We start from the raw sequence: 15,747 nt of genomic DNA on the forward strand, positions 1-15,747 counted from the left end.
CCCACCCCAAGAGCTCCTCACTGTCCCCGAGGGATTAGCCAAAGACACTAGAAGTCCAGGGGATCTGTCTGACCTGCCCTCCAACAGGCCAGGGCCTCTGGCTTCTGACGCAGCCAACATTGACCTGGCATCTCAAGACCAACATGGTACTTTTATTGGAATGAATCCCAGCCTCGCTTCCCCAGACGGGGCCAGTTTTGCATCTTGAGGGCTGGCCCTGGCCCCCAGGCTGGACTAGGCCTGGAATTTGTGGCCTGGAATCCAAGACGCCATACCCAGCCACTCGACTGCAACTGGAGGAGGTCTGGGGGCCTGGCCTCAGGGCTCCTGCTTGCTTTCTTCCTGGCCTCTGAATTCCTTCAAGGCAGTTTTGGCAAGAGGTTGTAGGTCCAGTCTCAGGATCTGGGCATTGAGAATGGCGTTCCTGGATGCTTCCGGAGACACGTCAGTAGACGGGTCATCAGATGTTTCATCAGACACGTCTTCCTTGCTCATGTTCCTGAAGGAACCATCAGAGGGTGAGTGCTGGGCCATATCACTCCGGGAGCTGAGAAAAGCAGCGTCTCTGAGGCACCTTCAGCTGTGCCCGACCCTGCATTCCTGAGAGGTGGGGCTTTCTAGCTCCCACAGGTCCCCAGCCGAGCTTCCCAGTGGGCCCAGGAGGGACCCTCACCTCCAGGATCAGGCCTGCTCCATCTCCCAACTCCAGCCAGACCCTTCACTTTTCTGTGTCCTTGGGCTTTGGGCCGCCGTCTTCATTGCTAGCATTTACTGAGCCCTTGCCACGTGCCAGACCCTGTGCCAACTGCCTTATGTGGGTTTAATCCTCTCAAAAACTCTATGGGAGGGAAGGCTGGACTACATGGCCTTGCCTCTCTGTGCCTCAGTTTTCTCACCTGTAAAATGGGGATAACGACAGGACTTACCTCACCTCTGGTGGTTTTGAGGACAAAGTGATATGAGGCATAGAGAGAACAGGACCTGACGTGTGGTAAACACTCAGTAAAGGCTAGTTAGCTTTATTACTATGTTATCATTCCATTTTGCAAAGGAAGAACCTGAGTCTCAGAGGTATGCAGTGACTTCCTTGTGCACACACTAGGAAGTGGCAGCACAGAAACAGAAATGCAGGTCCTCTGGCTCCAGAGCCTATGTCCTTAAGCACTACGTACTCTTTCTCTGCTGTATGATACTTCCCTTCCCTGCAGTGGGCCACACTCTTATTCATCCTTCAAAGCCCCACTCAAATGTCCCTCTGTGACATTTTCCCCAACTCCCCTCAAATTAAAGTTCCACCCTTGTTAGACTCCTACAAGTCCTGCACATCTTGAAGTCATAGCCCACTAGTGATAACTGTTTGCATATCTGTCTCATAAACTACGGCTTGCTCGAGGATGGGGACCTCTGGCCTCTTGTGGACAGTTTAGCCCTGGCACACTGTCTAGAATATGTAGCTCCAATGAGAGTCTGAGGGAGGGAGGGAGGAGGATGATGGTGGGGAGGAGGGCAGAGGAAGGCCAGAGGCAGTGACTCCTATAGTATAGAGCAGAGGGCACCGTAGGACCTCAGGCCACCTCTTTCCTCCCTGGTGCTTGCCCTCAGGTCCAGGGAGAGTGATGGGCTCATTGACACAACCTCCAGAAGGATGTTTTTGCCAATCATGACAAGTGTTCTTTAGGGAACACTTAGGAGACCAGAGGCCAGCAATGCCCATGGAGGTGCTGGGTGGAGCCCAGTTCCCAAATGGGGGCCTGGGCTGCTGGGGCCAAGAGGCCAGAGTCATTAATGAAGGCTGGGTCCTTTAGGAGGGACTGGGAGTTCAGACAGGAAAGGAGAAGTACCCAGAGAGCCGATGCCCTGTGCCCTGGGAGGGGAACGAGCCCAGGGCATCCTCTGGAGTGCTCCCGGAAGTATCCCCAAGGGCAGTGCCCAGTCTGGACAGGCAGACAGAGGCAAGGAAAGGAGAGGACCTGCCCAGGCTGGGTCAGGAGAGCCAGGCAGGATGGGAGCGGCAGAGGCCGGGCTGGCCCAGCCCTGGGCAGGTAGCAGCATCCAGAAGAGCCGGGGAGACTGCTGTGGACATAGACCCTTCCGGCAAAGGGGTTGGGCTGGACAATGCCTGACATTCTCTCAGTGCCAGTGGCTTCAGAACCAGGCCACTCGGGGCCTGGCACACGTACCTTAAGTGTGGGAAGTGCTCCAGGCTATCGCAGAGGGGCTGATTTCCAGATTCTGGCAGCAGGGAGGAGAAGCCCAAAGCCATGATGGCTGAGACGAGGCAGAGGAAGAAGGGCAGAATGGAGGGGCCGTGTCTTATGATTGTCAGGGACGACATGGCTCCAGCCACCCAGGGCAGAGTCACAAGCCCCAGACCTGTAGACCTGAAAGTGGAGGAGAGAGCTGATCTGGAGGGCCTCTTGGCAGAGCCGGCTGGGGTGGGGGAGCACCTGCCTGAAAGCCCACACCCTCCAGTCTCCGCCATGTCCCATCTCAATGTGTGTCCCTCACTGTGGGGGATTTAGCACTACACTCACTTAGAGTAGGCAGCACTTGCCTTTGGGCGTCCCTTGGGGTGGTCAGGAAGGGGACAGGGAAGGTCCATGCAGCACTGTGTGGATGTGGGGGCAGACGGCACAGGCAGTGATGCTGGGGGGCAGGAAGACGCCCCCTCCATCACCAACCTCGGGAAGAGGCTGAGCCTCAGCGTGGCCCAAACACGTTCCAGGCAGTGAGTGCAAGGCGGGAGACTGGAGTCAGACCACCTGGGGCCAAAGCCCAGCTCTGCCACTTACCGTGTCTGACCTTGGTCACATGCCTTTATCTCTCTGGTTTCCTTGTCTCAAATAGAGTTAACGGTAGCATCTGTGGGATTTTTTGGATTTGGGGTTGTTGTTAAAGGAGGTAATCCATGCGAGCCCCTTAGCGTAGTGCTTATCACCAGGCGAACACCCAGTCTTAGCTGCTGCATTAATCTTATAACTGTCCGTCCCTCCCCTTGCCTCCTGGACCACCAGACCCCCTACCTGAGGACGGTGGGGAAGAGCTCAGCAGTGTGGATGAGGAACACAGTGGCAGTGGCGGCCAGGCTGAACTGTCCAAGCATGATCACCAAGACCATCGTGGATTTCGGCTCTGTGGCCAGAAACACGGTCCCCTGAGCCTGGTGCCAAGCTCCCCTCGAGGCAGAGGGGAGGCTGCCCATCAGCCCTGTCTTGATCCCGCCCAGAAGGCATCTGAACGGTCCTCCCCTACCGCCTGGTCAGCGGGGCAGCAGCCTCAGGCATTCAGTGAGAGTCAGTCTGCCAGAGGCCCAGCCAGGCTGGGAGTTAGGACAATTGGATTTCGAGAGTTGGGTGAGCGGGGACGGGGAGCCTCCCCCAGGGCCCCCAGGGCCTCTCAGGTCACCGTCCACAATGTTGCACCCAGCCCCCATGCCTCTGCCTACAGGCTCTCTGTCTTCTGGTCCTCTGCCTCACTCAGTGGCAGCGTCCCCCACGCCACCGGTCTGCTCCCCCTCAGGCATCCCCAGGGCCAGGTCTGTGTCCTGTGTGCCAGGATCCTGCCCAGGGCTCTCCCACCTGGGCTCTGCAAGGTGGTCAGGGCAGGGGGCGTTGGGTCCCTGGGGCCTGACAGCTGGGGCTGATCCTAATCATCCCGGATGCCTGACTCTGGGCTGCTGGCCATGCACTCTTAGGCAGTGAGGACAGGATGTGCGAACAGGAACCCCACTCCTCAGGGGAGGCGAAGGGAGAGTGCTTGTTTGCCTGCCCTGTCAGCATCCCCGGACCCTGCCCCACCCTCACTCCCCACTCTGGACCTGGCTTTTCTTGACTCCGAGATGAAATCGGAGATCTACTTTTATCTATTGGGGAGTCTGTTCCTAGTTTCTCTCACACATCTAAGAGTTTTACATATTTCTGCTGCACTCAGTATAGATCTACTTTAAAAAAAAAAAACCACCAAGGGCCGGGTAGTAGCTCTTGCATTTAATCTAAGCACTTTGGGAGGCTGAGGCAGGAGGATTGCTAGAGGGAAGGAGTTCAAGACCAGCCTGAGCAAGAGCGAGACTCGGTCTCCACAAAAAATAGAAAAATTAGCCGGGCGTGGTGGTGTGCACCTGTAGTCCCAGCTACTTTGGAGGCTGAGGCAGGAGGATCACTTGAGCCCAGGAGTTTGAACTTGGAGTGAGCGATGATGACGCCACTGCACTGTAGCCCGGGTACAGAGCAAGACTCTGTCCCCACCTCCTCACAACCCCCCCCCCACCAGAAAATACCACCTACCACGCAGTAGATGTTTAAGAATGAATTCGTGGCCCCGTTTTGTATTAGCCAATCAACACTGCCAACATTTGTGAGAGGAAGGGTCCCAGTGGAGACACACAGTTCTAACACCCATGGAAAGGGAGGGAGACCCTCGGGGTAGACCCCGAAGCAGCCTCACCTGCCCTGGCCCCCGCTGTCAAGAGGGCTGTGGCAGTCAGTAATTCTCGGTGGGTGTGCACTGACACGGCCGCCCTGGGCGGGGTAGCTCTGTGTGCTGGGGCACGTTCACTGTCCAGGGCCTGCTGAGATTTTGAAAATACTGCCCGTCCTCCCCTGCTCCTTTTCTAGTGCTGATCCCACAGGAACAGGGCCCTGAACCCCCGGGAAGGAGAGGCCCCCATGCAAGCACAGTCCCTGAGAGTTGAACCCGATATCACACTCAATTTTAGGGGCAGGTTATTCCTCGTGGAGTGGCAGATATTAGGCATTTCCCAGGCAAAGAGGCTGCAGTTGAGAGGCAGGTGCTGGTGTAGCAGTTGAAAGAGTAACCATTAGATCTGCTGTGAGGTGGATTAGAATCAGGAGGAAGGAGGCTCCCGCTCTCCCACACAAGGAGGATTCCGCAGAACAGCACGCCCTGCTCTCTCAGGCCTCTGAGACTCTGGGTGCCCTGTCGCGGGGGTCCCCCTGGGAGGGGCAGTGCTCCAGGGATTGGCACCTGCTCTGGAGGGGCAGTAGCGGGGCGGTGGGCTGCGGGCGCAGGAGCTGGCTCCCAGGGTGTCTCCTTGGCTGGCCTGGGCAGACACGCTCGGCAGGGACTTGAGGAAGCTGGAAGGTTGGGCAGGCCCTGGGGAAGGGGAGCTGCACCTGCAGGGATGCACATGAGGACCAGGTACACAAGGGAAGCTTGGAGGAGAGTCACAGCCAGGCTCCACTTTCTGCCAACCTGCTCCACGAGAAAGATGCAGCACAGCCGGGCAGGCACCTCCATGAGGCCAAAGACCACCTGTCTGAGGTAGATGTTGACGCCGATCTCTTTCATCATGATTTGCAGGGTGAAATAGCCGTAGCTGCTGGTAAACCTGGAAGAGCCAGGAGAAAAACACACACGGGCACAGATGCACACAGTCACGGAGTCAGGGATAAAGACAGAGGCAGAGGAGAGAGGGTCAGGGTAGGACGAATGGATTAGAGAAATCTGCACAGAACCCTGTGCGGCGTGTCCCCGGGCCCTCTGCCCTGCAGCCCGGCCATGCCCCACGCCCGCTCCCACACTGGGGTCTCTGGCCTGCTCATCTGTTTGCAGCCCCTGCCAGCCAACTCTGTGCACACTCACCACACAATGTTCAACACCAAGGTCATCATGCAGAGTTGCCTGTTGCTATAGAAGTCCAGGACAGAGGCGGTGGTCTTCGTTCTGGGCAGCTGTAGCTACAGGACAAGCAGGACCGGCCAGAGGAAGAGCTGAGACCCCAGCTCGCTCCCCACCCCTCCAGGACCCACAGGCCTTCCCACCCCCACGGTGCCAGCTGGCTTTCGACATACCCCTGGCACGGTTCAATTTTGCTGTCACCACTGTCCTCAGCAGTGGGCTGGGGACACCCTCTGGGTGAGGAGGAAAGGGGCCTTTCCACAGCCCACTGCCCCACTCCTGGCCTGAATCCTCTTACCTCATCCAGCAGACTTGTAGGAATGGTCTTGTTCACAGCGGCTGCGTAGCACAGCAACTCCTTGGCCTCCTTCACCTTGCCTTTCATCATCAGCCACCGCGGGGACTCCGGGAGAAACCTGCGTGGCCCACCCCTCTCTTACCTCAGCATTGCAGGATGCCCCAGGGACAAAAGTTGGCCCTATCCCAGCCTCAGCTGTGGCCATCCATGTCCAGCATGAGGTGACTTAAGATGTCGGGGCCTTGAAGGCCACCCCCAATCTCAAGCTGCCCTCTGTTCCTCCCTGGCAGTCAGCCCTGCCCCTGTATAAACCACACACAGCCACCCCACTGCTGTTTGGGGACACCCTTGGAGCTCGCTGTCTCTGCCTACAGCCTCTTTTATCTACCCTCAGTCATCTCTAAGAGCTCAGGCACGACCCCATCTGCCCAGGCATGTGGAGGGCACTGGCCTCCAGGCCCACACCCTGCAGTCAAGCCCCCATTCCCATAGCTGGGATATCTCCTGTCCCCCTCTGTCTCCCCAACAGGTGGAGAGTGTGAGGGGGCAGGACCCCGAATGTGCCCCCAGGACTTGACCCTGCTTGGGTGCAGGGAGGGGTGAGTGAAGGCCTCCACTCTGTCCTGCCTCTGCCCTGCCACATCCCCATTGCCTGTGGCCTCAGAATAACTCTCACCTCTCAGTTTTTTCAGATCCTCCCAGCCTGGCAGAATCCATGCAGATTAACACGTAAAGAATGTGTGTGCCAGGAATTGTGCTTGGTGCCCTGGTATATATGGTCTTGTTTCATCCTTGCCCACATCTGGACCCAGCGTGATTGTCCTCATTTTATTCCCAGCCTCAAGACGTAAGGGCTTGCCCAAGGTCACAGAGGCAGAGCCGGTGTAACCTCAGTCTGTGCAGCTGCAACCTCCTTACGAAACTGTGCCATCACCCCTGCTCACTTCTTGCTCCACCACTCCCTCCCTGACCGGGACTATGAGGCTGGTGGCTGCAAACACACACTCAGGACACTGGAGACAACTTCATTCCGTCTCCTGTCCTGCTCCTCCTCCCTCCCCCAGAGTCCAGCAGTCGCTCATCCTTTTCTACCCTGAGCCTCAAGAACTTTCCTAACGAAAATCATCAAACTGATGATTCAAAAAATGGGGAATTGACCACGTGTGCACTGAAAAACCAGAATAAAATGAAAGATACCAATTCTCAAGAACAATGAGAATGGGAGAGGGGACACAGGGAGAGAGAAGTGACGAAAGCACCGAAACCCAGAGGGAGGTGGAGGAGTACTTCTGACTGTGTCAGCAGGTGCCACGGACTGAATGTTGGCATCTCCCGAAGTTCATATGTTGAAACCTACCCCCGATGCAATCGTATTTGGAGGTGGGACCTTTAGGAGGTGACTAGGTCATGAGGGGACAGCTCTCATAAATGGCATAAGTAACGGGATAAGAGAGGCCCAAGGAGCCTTCCACCATGTGTGGATGCGGCAAGACGTCGCTGTCCGTGAGGGCCCTCGTCAGACACCGAATCTGTCGGTGCCTTGATCTTGGCTTCGCTGCCTCCAGAACTGCGAGCAATACACTTCTGTTGTTTATAAGCCACCCAGGCTAAGGTATTTCATTATAGCAGCCCCAAAGTACGAAGATAGAAACTGGCACCCAGAGGGGGGTGCTGCTGTAACAAACATGGAAGTGGCTTTGGCACTGGGTAATGGGCAGAGGCTGGAAGAGTTTGGAGGTGCATAGAAAAGCCTGAATGACCATGAATGGAATGTTCAGGGTGATCTGGTGAGGGCTCTGCAGAAGAGGAAGGGTAGAAAGAAAGCCTCAATCTCTTTAGAGATTGCCTAAGAGCTCACAAACAAAATATGGACAGTAAAGGCCATTCTGATGCAGTCCCAGATGGAAATGAGGACCATGTTATTGGAAATTGGAAGCAAGGCAATTCTTGTGAAAGATTGGCAAAGAACGTGCCTGAACTATACTCATGTCCTATTGTTTTGTGGAAGAAGGGACTTGTGAGAGATGAAATAAGACATTCAGCAGAAGAAATCTCTAAGCAAACTGTTGAAGGTGCAGCATGGTTTCTCTTTCCTGTTTATTGTAAAATGCAAAAAGAGAAAAAGAAATTTAAAGACAGAATTTATAATCATAAGAAAGGCAGAAATAAAGATCCGGAAAATTCTCAGCCTGGCCATGTTGTTCACTCCTTTCTCATGATTACCAATGTGTGTTTGGAGCAAACACCACGGATGTGGCCAAGCTGCTGCTTGATGACGAGGCTGATTCGGATCGGCAAAAGCCAGGCATTATTTGTGAAGACTCTGAAAGAATGGCCCCAAAGGCATCTCGGAGATTGTGCTGTCCCTCCCATCATAGGCCCAGATTGCCAAGGCCTCGGCGACAGACCTATGTCAAAACAAGGACAAGGGGCATCCGTGGAACATCAGTGCTCACTGCTAGGAGCCGCCTCAAGTCCTGCTCCCACATTCAGGTGCAGCACCCTTAGCCACCCCAGTGTGACTCCAGTGGGCCTAACTGTGGCGCAGTCCGCAGTGGCCATCCCTCCAGAGGTCACAGGGGTGAACCATGGCAGTGTTCATGTGGTGCCAACGGTGCAGGAGCACAGAGTGCAGGAGCTGTGGGTATGTGGCTGTCTCCACTTACATGTCATAGGATGCCCTGAAGAGCCTTGGAGCTCAGGGAGAGCACGGCCACAGGGACAGGGCTGCCATAGAGAGCCCTTCCTAGGGCAATGCCCAGCAGACCTATGGGGACAGGTCCAGCCTGCAGACCTCAGACTGGAAGAGCCACCAGCGTGCAACTCCAGACTGGGATACCTGCTGTGCTTGACTCCAGTGCGTGAGAGCTGCTGTGTGGGCCGCACCCAGCAACGCCACAGGGGCAGAGCTGCCCAGAGCCTTGGGGCCCAACCCTTGCCCCAGTGTGTCGGGAACGTGGGACTTTGACTCAAAGAAATTCATTCTGGAGCCTTAAGATTTAATGTTTTCCCGGTTGGGTTTTGGATTTGGTGGAGACCTATTATCCCTGTCTTCTTTCCTATTTCTCCGTTTTGGAATGGCAATTCCTATCCTGTGCCTGTCCTACCATTGCATTTGGGAAGCACATAGTTGTTGATTTCACTGGCTCAAAGCTGGAGGGGAAATTGCCTTAGGATGAATCGAACCTTGAGTTTCACCTATATCTGATCCAGAGGATGTATTTTATGTTATTTTATTTTATTTTTTTACAGAAAGGATCTTGCTCTCTCACCTAAGCAGGAGTGCAGTGTCACAGTCATAGCTCACCGTAGTCTCTAACTCCTGGGCTCAAGCCATCCGTCTGCCTCAGCCTTCCAAGCAGTTAGCACGACAGGTGTACTACAACACCTGAGTAATTTTTGTATTTTTTGTAGAGACAGAGTTTCTCTCTGTTGCACAGGCCGGTCTGAAACTCCAGGTTCCAGTGATCGTCCTGCCTTGGCCGCCCAACGTCTTGGGAATAGAGGCATGAGCCATTGGGCCTGGCCTCTGAAGCTATTTAGATGACACTGTTGACTTTAAAGTTTTGAGATGATGCTGAACAAGTAAAGACTTTTGGGGCTATTGGGATGGAATGAATATATTTTGCGTGTAGGAAGGACATGAATTTGGGAATGTTACAGTATGAATGTGTGTCCCTCCCCAATCCATATATTGCAACCTATCTCTAATGCAATAGCATTAAGAAGTAGGGCCTTTAGGATGTGATTAGGTGATAAGGGCGGAGCCCTCAGAAATGGGATAAGTGGCCTTAGAAAAGAGGCCAAAGAGAGCTTGTTTGTCTGTTTTGCCGTGTGAGAACACACAGGAGGTAGCACTGTCAGAAACAGGTTGTCACCAGACACTGAATCTGCTGGTGCCTTGATTGTGTGATTCCCGCATCCAGAACTGTGAGCAATAAATGTCTGTTGTTTATAACTTACCCAGCTGAGGTATTTTGCTATAGCAGCCTGAACAGAGCCAGCAGGCAAAGCCCATGCCACGCGGTACACTCAGGGAGGTCCTGGTCCCAGAGGATCCCGGACACCCCAGGCCTCACAGATGGGATTGCTCTGGTTGCCTCTGTAGTTTGCACCAAGAGCATCGGGAAGGCTGGGGAGTAGACAGTAGCGGGGGAAAGGGCTGAGGATAAACAGAGGGGGATTGAGTGGAAGTCCCCATAATGATGACAGGAGTTCTAGCCCCAGGTTTGCCTGGGGGCACAGCAGCAGGAGCCAGGCAGCATCCTGGCTTTGGCATCCCCGAGAAGAGAACACGCGCTAGTAGTGTTCTCAAAGTGTGGTCAGCAGACCAGCGGTATCGCCTTCATCCAGGAGCTTGTTAGAAATGCAGATTCTCAAGCCCCATCCCAGGCTTGCTCATTCAGAAGCTCTGGGGGTGAAGCCCAGCTGCTGGTGTTTTAACAAGCCCCCAGCGTGATTCTGCTGCCCGTGTAAATTTGAGATCCATTACTCCAAAGATTACCAGTCAGCCAGTCAGCTCCCTTTCACACAGTTTCCCACTAGCTTCTTAGAGACCCTCTCTTCAACATCAGGGGATGACCAAGAGTGACTAAATATTGAAGAAAATCCCCCAAATTAAAAAGGGTCTAAAATAATCAAACAGAAAGAATGCCCTAGGAGGACACAGATAATGTAGGAAAAAGGAGGGAAAAAGAAAACAAGACTCTAACTTGTGTCCTAAAAACACTGGAGAATGTTTTGTAATTTTATATTCATAAAAGAAGACCTAGCTGCTACTGAGAAAAATAAAATAAAATCAGAGAACAAGGACTAGCAGTGTAACAGAATGTAAAGTGGAACTTTTCTGTCCTGGAATTTCAGCTCAAGTGCCAAGCTGGAATGAATGCGTGAGAAATGCACATTCTAAAGAGAGGTGTTACCAACACCCAGAGCAGGACGTACTAGAAACATAGCAACACGGCCCAGTGGCCACGGCCCCAGAGGCTGCAAATCTGGTTCGTGGAAGTGAACAGGTCTTGAATCTCTTCTCCATGCCACTTCCAGGCTGCCCTCCCTTCCCCAAGCCAGGCCAAGACAACTCCTTAGACAGATGAGGGAACTGCCTGCCGAAAAGGGCGTCGGCTGTCCCACACTCAGGATGGAGCTCGCTGACTCAGAAATTTAGGGGCTTGGGCTGGCACTCCAGACCGTAAGGCAGTTTATGGGAGAGTTAACGCTCGTCTCCTGAAGCCCGAGGGCCCACAGAAACCCAGAGCATGTTGCCCCTCTCTCACCTGGGTATAATTAAAGCAAGAAGTTGGTGGGAGAGCGCACCATGGCAGACTGGGGGTTGGGGGACAGTGAGGTTTCCTGGCCAAGTGGACTCTGCTGTCCTAAAGGCACCCCCTGTGCTGGGTGAGGAGACCCCTACAGAGAGAGGCTGTGCAGCGGGTTGCAGGGATAGGAGCTGAGGGCAGAAACAAGAGAGTGCTGGGACCATTAGGAAACTCCAGCTCTTGGAGACCTACAGAGGGACTCCCGAGACTGCTGGCATTTGAACACCGACCCATGCAGGTCGCTGACAGACTGTGACCACCCCAGTCATGTAAGTCATTGGTCTCTTTTCTCTGATGCACCCTGCCCTGCTGAAAAACTGGGGACAGAGGAGACGGAAGGACGAATGTTAAGTCAGAACCGACCTTGTCCCCTTTGGCCACTAGCCTGAGGGAGAGGCCAGGCACAAGCTGTGGATTTAATGTAAGGCTGACATTTTAAATTAAACTGGACTGGATTTTTTAATGACTGAAAGTGAGTTTTTATCATCAAAATGAGACTTATTCTTATCACCAAGAATGGCTGGAAGGAGATGGAACCTGCCCAAGATATTGTCAAGTGTCATGGAAGGGACACTGACAGGACATGTCCGAAGAAAAATGTACTCAGCTGAGTTCAACCCATTCAAAAAGCTGTCTGTGCACGTCATGCAGTACTGTGAAGACATCTACCGTAAGAAAGGGCTGAAAGAGTTCAGTGTGATAGTCCTGGGCAAGGAATTAGGGACTGGGGGGAGCTGAAATTGGGCTTATTTTTCATCACAAACCTCTCGGTATTATTTAGTTTTTAATTTAGTTTCAATCATATGCATCTATTACACTAATAACATTTATTAAATGTTGAAGGTCAAGCCATGAACCCCTATTTCCCAGTGAGTTCTTTCAGCTGTCTCCCTCACACCTCCCTCTCTGCCTTCCCTCCGCCCCTCCCCTTTTCCCGCCTGCCCACGGCCAGCCATGCTACCTCACTCTTGTTCTCAACCCTCCTGCTGACGCCTGCTAGTGCCGCTCCATCAGGTGCCCTTTCATGGCTTCAATCTCCCAGGTTCCTGTCTGTGACTCCCTGGAACTGAAGACGTCAGGGGCCCTCCCCTGACTCTGTCTTGGCTGCCCACACAGTCGTCACTTTCTCTCTCTTTCCCCACGAGAGTCATCTCCTGGGTGGCTCCATTTCTTCAGCTCCTAGACTCCTCAACCTCCTGCCACAGCAGTGAAGCCACCTCAAGAAGGTCCCCACGGCCAGCAGACCCTTCCCCAGCCTCACCTCTCTTGCCTTCAAGCCTGACCCTTCCCTTGTCCTTGAACCCTTGCCTTTCAACACTCTTCCTCCTGGTTTTCTCTCCACCTCTCTGACATCTCTTTGAGGGTCTCCTCCAAGGGGTCCTAATGCCGGGGTTCCAGAGACTCTGCCCTTGGCTCCTTCTCCCAGGCACATGCACTTTCTCCCAGCGAAATCCTCCCCGCTCCCCCAGCTTCGGGGACCCTCCACCCCCCCTCCATCTGCAGCCCATCAGACCCCGCCCTGTGCAGGCCCTGTGCTCGCTTGCTCACCAGATATAGAAGATGAGGGGGAACACAGGTAGCCCGCCCACCAGAAACAGCAGCCGCCAGTGGGGAATGCTGTAGGCAAGCCCGGTCAGGAACAGGATCCCCACATTGAAAAAGCAGTGTGCCAGGATGATGCCGTGGGCCCGGTGCTCACCCCCTAGCCACTCGGTGACTGTGCAGAGGCCAAGAGGACAAAACCACGGTCAGCTCAAGGTCCCCAGGGCTGCCCCTGCATCTAGCCTTTTGAGATGCCCACCCTGCTCTGGACAGTTCAGATTGGGCAAAGGTTCTTCTGTCTGCTTGTGAGCTGCACTGGGTCCAGAGGCTCTGTGAGGACCTCCCACTGAGGAGAGCACTCCTGCCAGCAAACCCTGAACACCCCGGGCAATTGCAGCTATGAGGGTGTACTGAGGGCTTTCGCATCACATAGGCCAGGGTGAAATCCCAGCTTCTTCACTTAACTGCTGTGTGACCCTGAGCAAGTTGGTTAACTTCTCTGAAGTATCCTCCTCAGCTAAAGGAAGAATAGAATAGTTCCTACTGAATAGCGTTGTCAGGATGAAATCAAACAATGCATCTAAAGGGCTTAGCAGCTGCCTGGCCTTTCTTAAGGGCTCAATAAATGTACGCCATGGGTGTGCGGGTATGCAAGGAGTATGGGGGGCAGGGAATGTGTGGGCTGTGAGGGGTTTAGCATGGAGGATGAAGGTGGAAGTGCATTCTGGGCATCTCCAGGCAGCCAAGAGTGGAGATTTCTTCCACTTCTACCCGTCCAGTTAGAGCCTGACTCTGTGTCTTCTGGGCTTCCAGCAAGGACAGGCCAACCCAGTGCCACCCCAACCATTTGCCTAGGGCAGACTCTGTTCCCGTGTCTCCCTGCCATGCCCAGCCCAGGCTGACCTCCCCATCCAATCTCCCGGCGCAGCACACACAGACCCCGTGCCCCTCCTAGGCAAACCCCCCCCTCCCCCGCCGCCACTGCCACCGCGCCTCCCCCTGCCCCTCCCCTGACCCCACCCCCCACCCTTCTCTGTGGGAGGACCAGTCTCACCTAAACTCATGCTGCTGATGGCATAGCCCACCAAAGCCTGTGAGGCGCAGAAGCAGAAGAACAAATACAGGTTAAAACTGTTCACGAAGGCTGTCCCGAAGCCGAAGACGGTCAGCATGAGCAGCGACAGCAGGGTGGCAGGGTAGCGGCCCATCCTACAGGTGAGGAAGGGAGGCTGCACGGCGCACCAGGATCTCCTGGGCTGGCCCCAGGCGAACACCTGGGCCAGGCCCTGAACCACCCATGGGACCCCAGAAAACCTCTAACCCCGCCTCCTTCACCACGAAACTCTTCAACTCGAAATGCCCAGGAGGAGGAGGCGGGATGTCCTGGGGGATCTCTGGGGGACTCACTTGTCACTTATGAGCCCGAACATGAAACAGCCTATCAGGAGCCCCACTAGTGCACGGTGTCCTTGTACAGCTCCCTGCCACACACCAGGTCAAACTGCAGGTCAGACAGGGGATCCATCGGTAATGGGTTTCCAGCCAGGGCAGCCTTTGGCTCCAGAGACTGAGCCTCACCCCAGCATGGAACGTATAGGCACGAGGACCTGGGGTACGGACAGGAAACTGTGCAGCATGTCTCAGCTGGGCCTCAGCTCTGTTCCTTCTGCACCCTGTCCTGCACCTAGCAGACACTGGCACATAGGCCCCCCGAGAGCAGTCAGAGGCTTATCCCGGATATGGTGGGGATAGGCAGGGAGGTAACTGAGCAAAGGCAGGAATCAGTGCAGACCCTTTCCTGGAGACAGATGCTGGGCCCCAGCCTGGAGATTCAGATGAGGCAGCTCTGTGCTGCAAAGGGCCCAGGTTGCAGCTCAGGCTGAGAAACCTTGTAAGAGATACCTGAGTAAAGCTGTTTCTTAACCCAATCCCTATCTTCTTTGGGTTCAAAGGGCAGAGCCACAACTATAGAAGCAACTCCCCGGGCAGATGGGATACCCTGCCATCCAACACCTGTCTCTACCTGAAATGTGCTCTATAATGCATAGGCAGGGCCAGGGCTGGGCAGCAGCTATCCTCATTTTTTGCACAGGCCCTGCTTCTGTAGGATGACATCAGGCTAATGGCTTTCTGTGTCTCAGCCTCAGTTTCCCTGCCTGTTCACTGAGGGAAGGGGCACATCCCTGGGCCTGTGGGGTAACTACAGAGACCCCAAGACAAGGAATACCTCATTGATTAGCGATCGCTTCCTGGCACCAGGATAGATCCACCCATGTTGGCATGTGTCTGTGTAGCTGAGGCCAAATTGGATAATAGAATCTAGATCCCAGGACACAGGTAAGTACATTCAGCATGTCTGAAAGCCATTGGGTTCTCGGGGCAGGGTCAGATTCAGTTGCTCAGCCTCTGACAGGTTGGGGCCCACGGCCAGGATCCAGCTGGTGTTGCAATATGGCTTCTGGGCTTCCAACACGAACTGATCAACAAACAGGAAGAAGCCGGATATGATGTTGGGGATGAAGGTGAGGGCCACCAGCCTCCGCTGGAACGTGCCAAACTCCCCCACCACATCCAGGATGGGAGCAAACTTGTCACCCTTGTTGGCATCAATGACCCTCAATCTGCGTAACAGCATCTCCATAAACCAGGAATGGGATTGCATTGATGTCTTATGCTGGTTCACATTCCTGGAAGTGTCCTGGGATCCAGGCTCTGCCTTGGAGTTGTTTTCTTCTGCCATCTGTTCAAAGAAAGAATGGAGCTCAGTGTCTACTGACACCAGAGACCAGCATGGGAGCCACTGCCCAGAAATTGGCCTCTGGCTTGAAACAGTGTTCTCAGTACTTCCCTCTTTTGCTTCTGATGTTTCTTAGTTAATATAATTGTCCCCGATTGGTCCAACCATCCCTGATTTTTACTGCAAATTAAGATTTTTAATATGTTAGAAAATAG

General features: G+C 54.2%; 1 protein-coding gene across 1 annotated transcript; it reads right to left on the bottom strand.

Annotated features, from left to right (window-relative positions):
- Positions 1-318: 318 nt before the first annotated feature.
- On the bottom strand, positions 319-15,535 carry SLC22A14 (solute carrier family 22 member 14). The gene is given in 11 exon segments (XM_045557743.1): positions 319-499; positions 2,181-2,381; positions 3,024-3,130; positions 5,131-5,347; positions 5,602-5,696; positions 5,936-6,053; positions 12,802-12,970; positions 13,850-14,004; positions 14,203-14,251; positions 14,254-14,296; positions 15,023-15,535. Coding segments are annotated over 11 exon segments (1,848 nt in total).
- Between the last annotated feature and the right edge of the window lie 212 nt (positions 15,536-15,747).

This window comes from Lemur catta, chromosome 1, assembly GCF_020740605.2.
Source record: "Lemur catta isolate mLemCat1 chromosome 1, mLemCat1.pri, whole genome shotgun sequence".
NCBI classification, from domain to species: Eukaryota; Metazoa; Chordata; class Mammalia; order Primates; family Lemuridae; genus Lemur; species Lemur catta.